The sequence below is a fragment of the Rhopalosiphum padi genome, chromosome 2 (assembly GCF_020882245.1).
Source record: "Rhopalosiphum padi isolate XX-2018 chromosome 2, ASM2088224v1, whole genome shotgun sequence".
Taxonomy (NCBI): Eukaryota; Metazoa; Arthropoda; class Insecta; order Hemiptera; family Aphididae; genus Rhopalosiphum; species Rhopalosiphum padi.
Window position 1 is genome coordinate 46,378,706 of NC_083598.1, and position 18,823 is coordinate 46,397,528.

At 33.6% G+C, this 18,823-nt stretch overlaps 1 protein-coding gene across 9 annotated transcripts in view; it reads left to right on the forward strand.

The window, feature by feature from the left end:
• The window catches only part of LOC132923276 (ephrin type-B receptor 1-B), a 125,438-nt gene that overhangs the window by 34,020 nt on the left and 72,595 nt on the right, over positions 1-18,823 (forward strand). For all 9 annotated transcript variants that reach the window (XM_060987152.1, XM_060987154.1, XM_060987151.1 and 6 more), the window contains one exon: positions 17,379-17,605. In XM_060987152.1, the coding sequence (XP_060843135.1) occupies positions 17,449-17,605 (157 nt within the window). In that variant the 5' untranslated portion in view covers positions 17,379-17,448. The remainder of the gene's footprint in view (positions 1-17,378; positions 17,606-18,823) is intronic.

Here is an 18,823-nt window from a genome sequence, read left to right on the forward strand (position 1 = left end):
ATATTAGGTAGGTATATTATTGTGTCTTGATTTTGTCGTGTTGTATTTTTCACGAATCGACCTCCCGTTTGCAAAACTCGAAACAAAACGAAACCTTAAAAATATAAACACTATACAGCAGTTGTTGAAAAGCTTTTCAATATCAAAAAAAAATGCGGAACATTACAAACTCGTTGCCCAAAGCTCGTGCAAATCGTTACGTCACGAAATCGACCTGGGGCAGCAGCAGAATTACGCGTCTCATCAAGCTTGATAAAATATGACCGGTCTGCAAAAACAATGAAAGCGTATAACCAATTATAACGATGTGAAATTTTTCTCTTTTTTTTGCAACTTGCATATACTGCGTAATTTGTTAGTGTATAATAACAGTAATAAAAATGAAAAGAAAAAAATGGTAAAATGAAAAGCCGACGTCTTTTGAATTATAGTACCTAGTTTGTTGTCGGGAATTGAGAAGTGGTGGCGTTGGTGGTGAATTTTTATAACATGATACGAATTCCCAAATATTCGGGTGTTATATATATATATTATACTGTTGAACGCACATAAATCCAGAGAAAAAATAAACACATATACACGTCGAATTTCGAAAAACCCGCAGAAGTTTTATTTCTTTTTTTCCTCGCGTATATACATGCGTTTTTATATATTATAAAATATATACATTATTATATTTATATACATGTTTGCATATTCGTTCGTGTAACGGTACGCGGTCGGTGTTGTTTTTTCTCGGCATACGTTATTCGTACACATATATAATAGGTATACTTCTTTTCCCGAAAGAATGCGAGCGGTGGTGGCGGCCCCCGATGAATGGAAGAGGAGAATAATATTTGCATACAAAGATGCCATAAACCATTGCGGCAAAACCAAAATAATAATAAAGTAACTGACACAATTGCATGCTCTCGTACTACGGGGTGGTGCTTGTTGCGATATATTGTGTCGGTGGCTTGTATAATACAACATATTTATGTATACATCTATACGAAATGAACATTTGTAGTGCGTTTATTTTATGGAGGTTTTCGCGCGCCGAATTCCATGCGAAAACGCGCGGGGGCTTGCTTTTGTTGCACGCCGACTCGCGAATGGAATATTGTATTGTTATCGTCGAGAAACCAGTCGGAATCTTATGACGACTTAATCGTGGCGATTCACAAGACAATCTGATTTGCATTTTGCAAAATGTCACCAGAAATAATATTATTATGCGTGTTGTCGTTTTAATACCTATCGCTGTTTTTGTAATATCTACGGTTTTTTGATTTCAGTGAATTTAACAATTTATATCTATGTGTATATATTTTATATGTGCATAACAGCAGTCATCGTTTTCGTGGGTTATAAAGGTATTTCTACCCACGTACCGATGCAACACACACAGACGCATATATTATTATAGCTTACAGTTACCGATTAATTTATACTTAACCGCCAGAAAATTGCTCGGCGAATATGTTTTAGTTTGGGGTGTGTAGTGTGCCTCAGTGCGTGTGTGGCGTTGAGACGTTATGGTCTCGTTAGTTACGCACGTGAAACTTTAGTCACTTTTGATGTAATTATGGACACGCGTCATGTCGCGAACACGTTATTTCGAACAACATCTCTCTCCACCTTCTCTGCTACCAAATATCAAACATGATGCGTGGATGGAATTATTCCGTAATTAACGTATTAAATTAAAAAGTTAACGGTGGACTAGTCAAGGAAGCCTTGGTTAAATGTTTAGTGCGGCAAAGTTTATACATGTATCGTGGATATCGAACGTTGGTACGATTATTATTATTATTATATTGACCAACCTTCTCGTCCCACGTGTAACAAAGGCCTCCAGAAACTGTTCAAAAACTTTCCACGCTCGTTTTGTCATATCCTGTATAGAATACGAATTATTAATTTTTTATTATTCTTTTCTTCCACCTGAACATTGAACGAAAACCCAACTCGGTAAAATCGAATTCCGACCATAACATATTACTAGTTATCACACCCTCTTCTGCTTCTTGTCCTCTTCTGCGTGCTCTTATATACAATGCGATAACGATATTTCCATAGCATGGTTTTATATCTGCAAAAACATCGTCGTGTCAATGGGCGATATAGGAAACAATCGCAAGTCGTCGTAATAACAGCTGCGGTTTAGTTGAAGAGAAAACTAAAAATAAACGACTACTAAAATGTGAGTGTGAACCAATTAACAGAGATAAAATGTGAAAATTAACTATATATTCATGTGTACATACAGCGCCTAAATTGAATTGCTGACCATGTGCATGTATTTATTGTTATGTTGTATTCGCACTTTTTCTGTAACTAGGTATCCTGTAAATGCATACTTATCATTATGCACGTGTGTAAAGGCTTTGTCCATTGTTATTCAAATATATATGTTTAATTAATGGACGATTTTTAAACTAATCATTTATACAAACGGTGACCAGTTTCATACTCCTCAATTGCATCGCTAATTGTGTCGCTTTCATCGAAAGCTATATTAAAGCGCGTGCTTCCACTCAAATTTCATATTTTTTCGTATTCTCTTTACCATTACAAACTTTTTTCCTCTGTATATTTGTTGTTGAAATTTTTATGGCTATAAAATATCAGTTTAAATTTAAAAAAATAAGTAAATAATCATAATTAATCAAAATCTCCGGGGTAGTTGTCATTAAACAAACATATTTTATTATCATTAATATATTTATTTATTTATAAGCATTACATACTGATAAATATTATGGTACACAATATATGACGTTACTTTATGAATTTATGTATATTTTTGTAAATTGTATGTAGGTATCTAAAATAAATATTTTATTTATATTAATTTGAATGAATTAGTATTTGGTGCATATTAGACATTTAGACGGTAAACAAACGATATATCGTATACATTATTTAGTGGCAACTGCAGTATGTCTACACCATTACATATTGATTGATACGATTATGTTTATTAAACTTATAAGTCCTAAGTCCATTATTTACGTTTTTTAAACGTTGTATAGTAAATGTACGCTTCAATCGTAAATAAATAGTGCAAATTAATAAATTACAGGTTATAAAAATTATATTGGTACGATATTATATGAAATGTAGTGCCTCAGTTACTTTATTTTCTGTCACTTGCGATAATTAGCTCAAATCTTGTTGTATAAAATAAGAAGTAGACATACAGATGCACGCAATATTCAATAAATAATATTACCTAAATAAATTATAATATTATAATTACCTATTTGACTTTGTAATTGATGAAAAGATTGTGAAGCTGTAATTAATATACCTGAAAAATAGTCTTCGATATCATGCATTTTTTCATAACATATATACTATATTTACTGTATAATATATACAGATAGTGCATATACGATATACATATATTTATTATTTATACATTACACATTTGTTATTGGTCATTCGCAATAGCTATTTTAAGCTGGATCTCTTTTTTATTAAATATTATTTGTTGTATATGACTTTTTTTTTTATAACAAATTACATTTATACTTGAGATTTGGTAGTACCCGATAAATTTCTTTATTCTATTTGGATGTTATTTTATAATGTTACATAAACAATAATTCAATTCTTGCTTATTATTTTAAAATTTAATCGCGTTAATTGAATTCTTAAGTAAAGTTGTTGAATATTTGTTTTTCATTTTTCTGTTTCTTAAAAAAAGTAACATGGTTTATTAATTATTTTATTATTTGTTTAAATAAATAAATGCATGCGTTTTTTAAATACAATCGTACTATACAAAACGATATATGCAAACCATTCTAATTTTATTGCGTTTAATTTTCTTCGTGCGTGAGTACCTATATTATGTTTGCGGTTATATTGTGCCTATCTATAAATTTTATATGTGATTACTGATTACCCGTTTGTTGATGTCGTCATCATTGCCTATACTAAAATCAAAATTACAAGTAAATGTAGAGATACAACTTTTGACAGTAATAATTTACCTACTATTATTCTCTGACTGTTTGATATAAGAAACCGAAAATTTTGACGAATCGCACACTTTATATTATAATATAGAGCTGATGTGCTCATATATTTATATATTATACATTGATTTAAACGTCTATGATATTAAACAAATATAATGTTGGTTTGAATAAGTACTTACCAACAAATATGTCGAGTATAAATAATAAGTAACACGTGTTTTACATATTATTCGTCCTCAATATAAAAAACTAATTGCATAAAAATTTTTCTAAAAATTTTCTATTTTACGATTGAATTGTATATTATATTAAATGAAAAACGAGCAGATAGATTTAGAGTGGATGGTATGTATCATTTTGGGTGTATGGGAACAATATTATACCATATGAGTAGTAGAAAGAAGATATTATTATATAATATATATGTTAGGGTAAAAGTGCACATAACGGAACAGCTGACGGTTTTGCGTGTATAAATGGACACGCTGTGTACAAGGCGTCGTTATTACACAAGAGCGTTACGAAAGGAGGGACGGACGGTGCCCAAAAATGGTTAAGTCCGGCAGAACCGTTCGAATCGTTTTGCATAAACATCAAACGGATGCCGTATTCGGAAACAATAACAATGAACATCATTGCAGTTAGACATACAGATGCCACCGTAAGTCGCAACTGCACGTGCTATATGGATTCACATTTTCATAATACTGTTTCAGCTTGCAGACTATATATTATTATAATATTGGATACAGTACGTATATTGATACATACATAATACATATATTATATGTTCTAGAACTTATCAAAAAAATTTCTAGAAGTTGTCGTTATTTAAGTACATTTTTCTTCTAGTGTCTAAAATTTTGTAGTAACTACCTATTAAACAAATATAGTGGCCTTTAATCGGGTTATTTTTAATCCCGGTATACTTTACTATAAAATAATAATCCGTCAACAGATAAAAAATAATAGATCGTTTGTATAATAATACGATTAGAGTATAAATCACACCTTTATATATTATAATAGTATACTATTGATATTTAGATGTACTCATTCAGTCGTTCTTTAAATACTCAGCAGTTTTCTCATTTCCCGGAATACCGGTTAGATTTTTTCATTACAACGAGAATGTATATTATATTTTGTACGCTTGTTTTATTTCATTTTCTTTAATTCTTTAGAATATCAGCATGAACATCGATCGTTCTATATATTCAAGATGACGTGATTCACGGCTTGGTGTTTCATAATTTTATTCAGTTGTGTGAAGAAAATAAAAAAAAATATTCAGATGAATTGTTGAAAAATTATTCATACTTAACGTGTTATTATCCAAATATGTTATGGATGTATATGTAAAATGTAATAAATTGTAAGCGGAGAGACGACAATTTTTATTTTTTATTAAATTATCGGGCTTGCTGAGAGTATACTGGTATATACTATACATAGAAAGTAATTTTTGACCCCGGGAGGCATCAAGAAATTATGTAGTTTTCGTATATAATATTGCTATATATAGGTAAGATTTAAGGAAAACATCTTCAAACTACGCTTTCACGCCAGTAAAATACCAGCACGGAATGCTGGTATGCAGAGCACACTATGGTCATTTATCAGCTTATGCAACATAATATGAGTAAGGGTTGGAAAACATTATTTATATTGTATGGTTTCTGATTGTCCTATTTAATAGCTTCTGCCAATCAATCACCATGCATTTTTTGATTTTTATTTTATATCTAATACGTGTCGTGTGCAAAAAAAAAGTATACAATGACGCTCAAATGCTCAATCACAGCTCGCTTACAAAATACAAAATATTTATTATGGTAATATTAAATCATATACTTATACATCATATATCTGTTATATATTATTATTATCATATCTTAAATGGTTAAATATTTATCTCATGATACGTGACTTTAATAATCTATTTAAATATTATGTTTACGATGTACTTGTATTTTCATAAGGTCAATAGGTATAACTACTCTTATTTTGGTTGAAATTTGGCGTACAAATATTAAGGGCGAAATAGATAATGAGAGGTTTTTGCGATCGTGGTCAAGTTAATACTCGACACCTGTCAAACGGGACCCCACCCGCGTGTACCTTATATGATCGATGAGACCGTGATTGATTGATCCCTTTTAATGCGCCACCCTCTTGCGACTTTTTCACCCGGACGTTGCCTCGACCAATTATGACGTATCGACGACGAGCCGCCAAGTGCTGCTGTTCGTGCGCTGCCTGTTAACTGACGCATAGAGCGAGGGAGACTGACATTCACAAACGACCTTTTTGTCTTTTACCCTGACCATATTGCAATATCTTTGTTTCCGCAACAATAATCGATTCACTCATTTTCTTTGTATCCAGTATTTAATTTAAGCCTAGTTAAAAGTATTAATATCGTATTTCTATCGTGTTAGTTTTTGTTAGTTAAAGTTTGTTCAATATAATTAAAAATATCTCATGAACTCCTCGGTTAAATCATCTACGTATTATATGTTTATACAACAGTTTACTGTAAATAAATCGTTGAACTAAAATTATTTTATACATATAATATATTCTTTGTTTAAAATTAGATTATATGTTATTGCAGTTCCTATTAAGTAATATTAATTGCCAAGTGTTATTAAGTATATAGGTACCTTTATATTGATCAAACCTATTAGTTGAAGAGTATGTTTCGTAGCGTGCTTAGCCGTGTCATATTTTGTAATAATTACGTGCAATGTAATATCCGTATAAATAATAATGCCAAATTGACGATAGAATAATACAATTAATAATAAAGAATACCTTCTCAGTATTATTAGATAAAAAATATCGTGAGCCTTTATATTGTATTTTTTATATTTGTTACATGCTAATCCGATAGGAAATTTCGAATAATATGTAGGTACTATATTCCCTGCTCATTCAATGTGACGAGTGTCGCACGAATGTTATTTTTATATTCCCCAGACAATTATTTTCGTGGTAAATGCGTACAAAAGTAACGGTTGAGAAAATAATCAAATATTTAAAAAAAAAGATCTTAAGAAGGATGAAGTTAAAACTGCACAATGACCATTTGTGGTTATTTCCCATAGGATATGCATAGATGTATTAAATATTATCTCTCTTACGTTTAACGATATTGCAAAAAAAAAAAAAATGGAAAATATTTCCCATTTTGATACGTCACGTGTACTCATCGAAACGAGGGTGGTGGGTTGAATCGTATTTAGTATAGTCTCACAGTCGGCATGAACGCGTTTTCGAGTGGGAATGTTGAGTACACCTACTCGCGCCAGTACACAGATGAAAGGTATAATGTGTAATGTGTATATTGTCTGGACTTTAATGTAGAGGGCGAGCAACGTAATAGGCGCAATGCAGTATAATGGCTATAGGATGGCCGAAACGCATTGTACTCCTCGATTCACGAGTTTCAGGAGAAACGCTAAGGGGCGAATAAAAATCAGGCAAACGAAAATAATGCACGTAAATAAATTGACGACAGAGAGGGAAAACCAACGGCTCGAGGCCAAAAAAAGAAAAAAGGGAACTGAAAACTTTGAAAAATACATACATACACACACAAGTTCTATTGTTCAATCTTTTGTGCTTTGCCCGAGGCCTGGGTGGTGGTGGTGATAGCGTAGTCTGTTAGGGTTTTCGGTGGTGGGGGGTTGCATTCGATTTATCAGCCGGAAGAACCGTTGTCAAACGAAAGAAAAATTTGTTTTGCAAATAAAATATACTCGATCTTTTTCTTTCTTTTAAATCTCCCCAAGAACAACAAACAAAATATAACATGACTTTTTAGTTTTTATACGTTGGGGGCAGTATCGAAACAATCGATACATAGCCGTTGCGACCAACAAACAACAAAAACAGAGCGCTTAATTTGTTAACGTATATATTTTTATGACCGGTAGTGTGAAAACATTTAGAATGTCATTAATGATTTGACATTTAAAGCTATAATTAAAAACGGAACACACACAGTAGCGTTTGTTGCTCATTAGGACAAAAACTCGTTAAGCATATACAATAATATAATACAACATGGTATTATAAGTATGTAGATATGTATAGGTACAATTCAATAAATACAAACGAAAGGACAAAAGTATAATCAAACACATGTGTTGTGCGTGCGATAAAATCTAAAAGACCTCAATGCTGAATATTGTTATGCATTTTATAAATGTACAGCTATGATAGTGTTGTGATCTATACGGTATACGTTACTTAGGCTCGAGTACATTTTTATATTTACCTAATGCAGACATACATACTATATAAATACTATATCATCCATATTATATATAATCACATATGTGGAAATTATTGCTGGAGGGGTTGTGAAGGGGACATATTCCCCAAATGTTTTCCATGTTTTATATTTTAATGTAATACATACTGCATTTTATGATTATTGTGTATTAATATCATACTTAAATCATATAGAGAGGCAGGCACATCTAAATATGGCCAAATACTTGAGAATGATTCAAAATTGTTTCAAATCTTTATCTAACTTCATTATTAAAAACAGTTAGTAGTTAGTAATTAGTAATTAATAATGAAGATATATTATTAGAATATTTTTATACTATATAACAAAAAAAATTAAAATTAATACATTTTTATTTAACTATATAAATAAAAATAACTGCCTTTAACAATTTAATACAATAATATAATTTTATTTGTTTCGATATGAAAAAAAATTATATTAACTTTTGAAAACAATTTGGAAAGTGTGTTAGGCTGTACATAAAAGTCTACTTGAATGTTAAAAAATAAAAATATTAACCCACTCCTCTTTAAATTCTAATAATTTTTTTGAAGATTAAATAAAAATAAAAATATTGGCCTATACTATCACATATTATTAAAATGATGCTATATTTTTACCACTCGCGCTTTTCGCCATAAAAACGACATTAAATATTGTTAACGTCGTCGACACGGTGCTGCAGCTAAAGTCAGCGCGTATGACATGTATGATGTATGTATTCTATCTTGTTACTTTATTAGTGTAAAATCAATGGGTCTGAGCTTCTTTCGTCTTATAAATTACAGTATTCTCTGGATACTTGGGAATGTTAAACCACTCGTCATGGTCATCATTTCATCAAAGCGGCGCGCATTACAATGTATGGTCCTACTAAATATAATAATAATATGTATTAATATAAAATAGGTATTATATAAATTATTCTAATGTGAAAATTACTTCGTTAACGATCTCTGTGCCTGAACAAAAAGCTATTTGTGCATATTATGTTAGGTAAAACATAATACCATCATTGTAATTGCAACAGTGTTGTAGCAGGCTTACTAGGTTGTACTAGGTCTCGCCGTCGAAGCGGTAAGTAATATCTGCTGCTGCTGGTCAGTCGATAGTCGACAATGTCACGTGTGCATGGTGTACCTAAGTGTATTTATACATGAACGGTAATTTATTGTTTTTCTCTTGGCGACCGTGTACACACACATTGGTGGCCGTGATTATAATTATTTTTGATTTAACTAGAAGTGCACCGGGCACTGTTAAATCGCTAATGGCTACCACCGAACATCAGGTAATGAAAAACAAAAATTAAAACGCGGGAGCCCCATCAGTGTTGTGTGTACGATGGGTGACTGATGGCCACCACCGTGTTCGACACTGGACAATTAATAACTCTGACTTCTATTGCATATTGGTTTTTTTTTTTTACATAAATCACACTGTTAAAAAAATACGAAAAGAAATTTAAACCAAACTGTAGACGTGTTCGCTTATAGTTGTTATGCGTTCGTATGTACGATGAAAAGTAAAAATCGTTATTATTTTCTCTCGAGCCCCAGAGTACAAAAAATCAGCTTGTCAATTATTGGTAGCTATATATTGTGTAATGTGCTCAAATATTTTTTCCTAGATAATAGTATAATAAGTGTAACGGCCAGGTTAACCGGTGAACATCCAGCCAGTTCGTACACCTATTATAGATATAGGTGTAGCGTATTATCCAATATCCATAATAATAATTCATGTTAAGTAATAATAAGAACGGCTTCTAGTTTTTAAACAACGTATCTTTAACCAATGGAGGTATTTGTCTAATAATATCAGGTTGTCTTGATATATATATATATATATATTTATATATTTTTTAATTACTTCGTTTCATGAAACAATAAATAACCGTAGCGCGAGTAATTAAATTCTATTAAAAAAATAATAATAATAATAATAATAAACAAAACAATAACATAAATAAAACGAGGTTGTTACATTATACACTTATTGTTGGTCTCGGTTGTGTAAATATACTCACTTTGGTTACAAAAATGTCGACGTCTGTTCAAGATATTGAAAACAATTGAACTAGATTGTAGTGAGATACGGGAAGATAGCTCGTCGCCTATAGTGCCTACACCATATCGGAATCATTAAAAACGAAGGGCAGTGAAGCGAATACGAACCGAAAAGGAGTCGGACAGTCCAATTGTATTCAACGATGCATGTTGAATTCTCAAAATGCCAGGGTTGGGATCAAAGTAAATATTGAAATTTACTAATGATATCGACGGAAGAGAAAAATGTAAGAACGCTTCAAATAATATGCGTTGCACGGATATAAATATATTATATTTCCAAGGGGATTATAAATAAAAGGAAAACTGATGGTGTGTACCAGATTAATAAGAGGAAGTTTAAAAGAGGGACCTAGATAGATACTGAAAAAATCGACATAAAAATAAATTGAAACGATTTATAAAGAGCCATTCATTGTGCATTGGCTATGGGATGTACATTTTAGATTTACTTGTAATAAACGAGAAAGTCGTCTGACGGAAATGAGTTGAAAAAAGAGGTTAGACGGAATTTGTGGATCGGACATGTATGTATGTATGTATGTATATGTGTTATGGCGACGTATAACTCATTTATAAAGCGACTGTCGAAAACAAAACGATAGAGGAAAGAAAATAATAAAAGTATTTCGGAATTGTGCATTTGCGATAGTTATCTCGAAGACAATTTTTCTTGACGTAAAAAGTTTAATCATGGCATGGCGGAAACACGGGGTCTTAAAGTTTGAGCTTGACGATATTTTGTCGGTTTGAAATTACTTTGCCGCTTTATGGTGTCAACGCAGAGGAACTTTACGTGTATAATATGTTATATAGTCAATAGTCAGACACCCGAGTCACTGTTTAAACACCGCCACGTATTGAAGAGGAGGGGTGAGTATTCTAAAGGGAGAAGATACACGATAACAAGCACACGGTGTTTTCGCCCGCATCCCGTAAGGTGTCCCGCTAACTACTGTCGTTGATTGATCGGCAACGGTGGCAGCCGATTAAACTTGAGTAGAAATTTGTCTCGTAAACTCGACTTTCCATTAATTGACACCCTGGGCCTACAGTGGGAAGTATATTTCATAGGGTTAATCTCGGAGGTTCGTAAAATTAATTTCATCCCCCCCCGAATAATAATTGTTGCAAGCATGTATTATATAACATATACGCTGTATAGCAAACTATTATATTACATAATCAACTACAAGTTCTAGGCGCAGAAGGTAGTTGCAATCAATTACTACCATGAATGCAAAAAGTTATTTCTATTATGTTATTATCATTATAATAAATTTTAGACGAAGACTAGCTATTATAGGCAAATATTTTCTTGCGATTTAACAATAAAAATGTATACTACCCGCTACTATACAGTTATTCCTGCAAAATATCTCAAAAGTACGAGTATTATAATGAATATTGTGAAATATTAAAGCGAAAAACGTATTGCTCTGCATAGTGTGTCAACTGACACAACGCCAGATTCAATAGCGATCTTTACACGATGTCCGTATAATTATAATCCTGGAAATTAAGCATTGTAAAAATCGAGCTCGACGGCCGCAACGGAGAGAGGGTGATTGATGCTGTGTCAGCTCTCTGGTGGAAGGAGATGTTTACGGCCAATTTCGTGATTCACGACCTCCAACCACCGCCACCGAACGGCAGCAACAGCCACCGCCGTCGACGACGAATTCACGGCGACGACATCTTAATCGAGTAATTGCTTATTAACCTCGCGGCGTCGGCGGTCTCGTCGTTCGGTCCACGGCGTTAAAAACACGAGCGGAATCCAAACGCGCACATTTTCCACTAGTAATATTCCGTTTCTGTACGTATTCAATACGCACACGACACGTAATAATTATAATAATAATAGTAATAATAATAATACAAACGCGGTATTCTTAATGGATCATGGGAGCTGCTCGTGTATGACATAACGATAATTGATCACACACATACTCATATTATATACGTTGCAGTTCGTTCCAGAAATTGATTAACCGGTCTCTCCGGTCTCCGTCGTCCTTTCTCTCTCGCGCACACACACACACTCACTGTCCGTCGATCTTTTTTTCTCCATCGTTTTTCCCGTGTGTCTCGCATTATATTATATATTCTTCTCGGGGGCTTTGTCCGGTGGCCCGCGCTCGCCCGTCTGTTTGTTCTCCTCGTGCACCGGTGTGCTTCTGCTGCCGTGGCGGCGATCCAGACAAACCGGTTTTCGGCAAGCACTCTTTATATTATTATTATTATTATTATTATTATTATTATTACTATATACCAGCCACCGCCGCCGCCGCCTCGGATTCCTCGGATTCACCGTCGTCTCGGCGTGTATCGGTGTCTCTCGGTCCCGGACGGTCGTCGTCGTAGCTCGTGAGCGCGCGCGCGCTCGCCCGCTCTCCGACCAATTTACGCATTGTTTTTCATTATTATTATTTTTCTCTCCGGTCCGAAAAAAAGATAGCGCGAATCGCGTCGGCCGATCGTCTGTGGCCGCCGCGATTAAAAAAATATATTCTTTTTATTTTTCAATTTTAATTACCACCATTGAGAATATTATAATATATTATTATGTAATATGTGTGGCGACGAGGCACTTATTATTATAATATGTGTACACATACACGCCAATCGTCCATCTGCCTCGGTGCGGTGTGCCGTCGCCGCCGTCTGCGGTTCGACTTATCATCTATCTAACGTTTTATAAATATATATATATATATATATATATATATATAATATATGGGAGAGTGGTGGGGTGGTACGCATAAAATATTGGCGTTCGAGTCGTAGGCGTATTGTGTTGTGAGCGAGAGTTAGGTATCGAGAGAGCGAGTAGGTAACTCTATACAGTTTTCTTCTCTGAGACTATTACTACTTAGCGGTGCGATGTACACCAGATTGTGCGTGTGTGCCCATATACATACGCGACTGATTTCTTCAAGCTATTATTATTGTTATTTTTTTTTTCAATTCTAATTTGGAGGACGACGAGAGACGCTGAACGGCGCACGCGCGTGTGTACGTGTGTCTGTGTGAGTCTAAGATAAAAACCACCACTGGTCGGTCACTTAAAATCCAATATTCCATACACAGTAATACGCACTATTGTACGTATGTTCACGTTTCACACGTTTAATCGTTGATACAGATCGTCATCGTTTAACTGCATTGACTCTGAGGTTCTTATTTCTTATAAATTCGGTTTTAAACGATAAAATAACACTGTACCTACAATATAATATTATTATTGTTATACGATTGTAAACAGTAATACATTTAAGTTCACAATACAATAATATTATATTTTTTCATCTTTAAAACGCGTATCCAAACTAATTGTCATTAAATATATTCCAAATTATTTGTGGTTTACTCGTGTTGTAAAACTTTTAATATACGTTTCTCGTCAAATTACACTCCGGTATTTTCAGCGTATGAGTGCCAAAATAATAATTATAACAATAATAATGCATTTTTAAAATTTTAAACCATTATTTGTTCTCTCGTTTTAAAATCATAGTCATTTTTTTCCACAGACGTAACGTGAAGAAATTAATTGTATTTGATATTTACAATAGATCCCACACAAATAGTATCCCATCAAGGCCGTGTCGGAATACTTCAAAAACATTTCACTTATATTATATTATATCTTTACGATACATTATATTTCGTTTATACGGCATCTATTCGTGTTTATAAAATGTCGTATAACTACTGCAATTTAAATCGAAATATAAGTTTGGATTTACGATCGATATAATAATACATCTATATCAGAGTTTAATATTATTTTACGGGGAGTATAATATTTTAGAAACATAAAAACGTCAAATCATTAATTGACCTATGAATTAAAACCTGATTAGTTTAATTCTCCGTCCAATTTAGTAGAATAATATCGTATGTCGTATAATATACCTACATAATATATTTATATTACTTATAGTTTATATTTGAGATTATACATTTATATGCATTCCGTTAGTAGGTATTTGTATATAAAAAAAAAAACGTTTAATTTGTCACGGTTTTGGAGTTCTCACTAGTGTAATAATAATCAAGTTTAGTCTTTTTAAGTTCTAATTCATTGAAATACGAAACAGTGTTGAAGATAATAATGTATAACAATATGGTTGATAAATGTTTTGGGGTATTGTTTCATATAAACCGAACAATGAAAATTAAAAAATGTCAATGTGATTTTTTTTTTCTTGCAGCGTCAGTAATATTATGTATTTATTGCACAATTTAGAATAACGCACATTTATTACCTATGGTAATGCTAAAACCTAACCATTGTGTGTGGTGTGTAGTATGTTTAACTCAGAGGATGGAATCGCGGCAAAGGGAGGGATTATTTCATTTTATATTATTTTTTTTTCGAATCTATCCAACGCGCGCACCCTTTAAAACGTCACGTTCGAATCGATATCGACGCGCATCACTTGCTACTGCCGCAGCAGCAGCCGCCGTGCCGTCAATCGCAACTGCGGGACACAAAAAGAAGAAGAGTCGAGTGCTCGAGTTCGTATACCACTATTATTATTGTTATATATACACCTAACTCCACACTGCTTTACGGCACTAACCTGGACCACAAGATGGGGTGTAGTCCCCATAATAATAATAATATAAAAAAAAAATCAGTGAAACCACCACCATGAAAAAAAACCAAAAGAACCAAATCGCCAGAACGACGAAATCCCATCAAACCCGCGTAATGGTATTTTCAAACGGAGCGTTATTAACGCGGAGGATATTGTATTATTATTATTATTATTATTATTATACAATCGATGAAAACATATTTTTCGCCTGGCCGAACGCGTTTCATTTTATATCATATATCTGATCGACGTGAGTGCGCCTGCACATATAGGTAGGTAGGTACTCGTGTTCTGATCAGCATATGAGCATAAATACATATACGTCTTATTATTATCACTTATTATTTTACGCACTAGAAAATAATTGTTAATTATAATGTATACGTATAAAATATATAAGAGAAGTGAAAAGGTGTACGCGACGACGACGCGTGTATGTGTGTGAGTACAAGCGCGCGTAAAAAAGATTGCCGTCTACCGATAAAAAAAAATAATAATAAAAAAAAAAACCGAAGCATTTGTCAAGTACTCCGGTGAACTCGGTTGACCCCGCTCCACCGCCGCGCTCTTCCATACTAAGACCCATAAATCACGGACGCCATCCCGCCCGCGCGACCGTTCCAGTTTAATGAGTTTGTTATTATTTTAGTCGCATTGTATATTATATCGTTGCGCGTGTGCCTTATAAGCGGATAAGTCGAACACCACCGGTCAGCAGTCGACGTGTGTTTACGAGAAATCCAAGAGAGAGAGAGAAATTTAACCCTATTCCTCTTCATCTTGGTTAGGTTTTCCGGAATTATAGGAGGGGGAAATGAGAACAAAAAATCTACGGTTACATTTTTCTATTCTTTCCTATATATTATAATCGACGAAGAGTGCAATTTAAAATATGCATAAGTTGCACAAATATGTGTATAGATCGCCGGCAATTTGAACATGTCATTGTTTTTTTTTTTGTTCGTTATCTTAACTGTGTATTATAATAAGATAGACGATGATAAATTGCATCTACTGTAGCACTGTTGACAAACCGTATCGCAGCAGGTAATTCTGAATCCTTGCTGGCCGGTCTATGCATCTTCAACATCCGCTGCTGAGTCGCTGTGAAACAATCGTACACGCTCAAAACAATACGAGACCTTTATATTACTATTATACGTTTGTATATTATGATTTATCGTTAAAGAAATAAAGACTGCCTATTATAAAATTATCGGGAGCAACCACTCATATAATCCAAAAAGGGGTAGTTATACTTTTTATGGGTGGTTAACTGAATACTACGTAATTATCGAGGTAATTATTTAGATAATACATAAAAAAAATTCGTTTTACAATGAATTTAGAAGAAAAGTAGTGACCCTTGTAAATTTAGTATAGGAGTGTGAATGGTCTTATGAGACTTGCTTCATGAGTTTCAGAAACTTAAACCGTTTCATTATGACGGGTATATCCATGTGATAAAATCCTTCGTCGACAATATTCGTCGTCCATAGCTAACTTTAATATACGATATTGGCTTGGGTTCTCTGACGGGATTTTGAACAAAACATCTTGAATAATAACTGGTCGCAGTAGATTGAGATTCAGCGGCAAAGATATACGTGTGCACTGGCACTTTAGTACCTATATATTATGGAAAATTTAAATTTATTAAAATTTATACCTACGACCTAATATATCTAATAATAATATATGATTATAATAATGGTCGGGCGCGGGTGACGACGACGAGACGATCAGTCTTTCTATGTGCCGTGTATAAATGACGGCTTTTATTGGACAATCGTCTGTTATGCGTGGAATATAAAAAGTACAAAAATGTCAACATCGGCAGCTCGGAAGGACATTAATTGGAAACCGGACGGACAGTTTTGTGCGAGTGGCGACGACGGCGGCGGTAGATGCGAAGATAATGTCGGCGGAACAATGGTGGGGACAGAATAAAAAAAAAATGTATAATATAATAACAATAATAAACGGGATCTTTCGATGGCGACTTTAGAAGTCATTATCAAACGCACCACACTGCATATTATACGTATTATACATCTCGCGATACTATAGGTAATATTATTATTATTGCAAGTTATATATACGAGGTTGCAGTCCGGAGCAATAATAATAATAATAATAACGCTCAGCCCTACCGTTGGCGTTGTTGCACTTGTCAGCCGTGAGCATGTGCAATGCATAATATTATTGTATAAACTATATATTATTATAATATTATAATGATATTGTTGTGCAAATGTGCTGCAGTGATCTTTATAGACAATAATTGTATATATAATTTTCGCTTGGTACAATGGTGTTATTTTTTACACGATGCCTATGTATATATAACTTAAATAAAGGTGCTCAAGTGTATTATATAATATATGTGAATTATATTCGTTTGTTTGTGTATCCGCAGGAAAGAAAAACATTCAGCAATGAGGAGAAGGTAGCCGTCGCCACTAACCGTCGTCGTCGCCACTGCAGTCATGCACAAGTATCACCAACAGCACTACGACGACAGCAACCATCACCACCACTATCGCCGCTTCCACAACTACCTCAATAATCATCACCGATGCTGTCTCGCCGCGGTGTTTCTGCTGCTGGCCGTCGCGATCATCAGCCCTGGACGAACCGAACACGGTAAGCATACAACTTGCATTGTATTTATAGTTTATATACTTATAGGCACACGAATAGTGTATAATAATGCCCCAATGTCGGCACTGTATAGTTATAATAAATATTATTACTTATTGTATATCGTCTCGCACTGTATACTTACTATAATACTATATAATATCAACCGTTATTGTTGTTTAGGATCGGAAATGGCCAACATATGGCATACTCGAAAAACCCACTCGACTATATCTCGTAATATGTACAATATTATAATAATATATATATTATAGGTAGGCAATAGTATCGTGTTTCGATTACAGACACAGACACAGACACACACACACACACACACACACACAGACACACACACACACAAACACACACACACACACACACACATACCCGCCCACCAATACAGTGTTCCTCTCTGCCGTGTGTACTTCCTTGGAGAGTCTTCTTGCAGCAGAAGCAGCAGTGGCAAAACCATATAGAAATATAGTATTATAGTACCTACATCCGATTAATATATTATATTTTTAAAGTCATGAACTATCATGTTTTTGCCACGAAACACTACAGATACACCTATATATTATGGTATTACATTGGAGATATAATCCTTGTTCCTAAATATTCGTAGTATTTTTTTTTGTATTATTATCAGACCGATTTCTAACTACCCCACATCGTTTCTGCTCCCGTGAATGGCGTTCTTTTGTTATGTTAGCGATTTACAAATATTAGTTTAATACTTGTCGACTTGGAAAAGTATGCATGTTAATAAACTCACCAGTTCCCATAAAAAAATACGTATCCGGTCGTTAAAATGTCACGTGTCTCACGTAAAAACACGTCTCCAACGGTACACTCATAAATTACTACATCATAGTGTGTTTGTGTATATATAATATATGCCGCGTGTACTTTATGGGCAATTTTTTTTTGGTTGAATCTTAAAATCAAAATCGATCGCAGTCACGTTTAAATGTTTTACACATATTCTGTTTTAAATTTACTACACAGAATAATATTAATAAAATACTTGTCATGTTATCGTTATTTATCGGCATTTTTATACCTAATTAACGAAACGTTATAGCTTATAGATATTTAGTCTCGAGTAGTCGAGTGTAATGTTTGAATAAAATATATTAACGACATATTAAAATATAATGACATTTTGTCACTTAAACAATATACACTATATATATATATATATACAGTATACACGCTAAA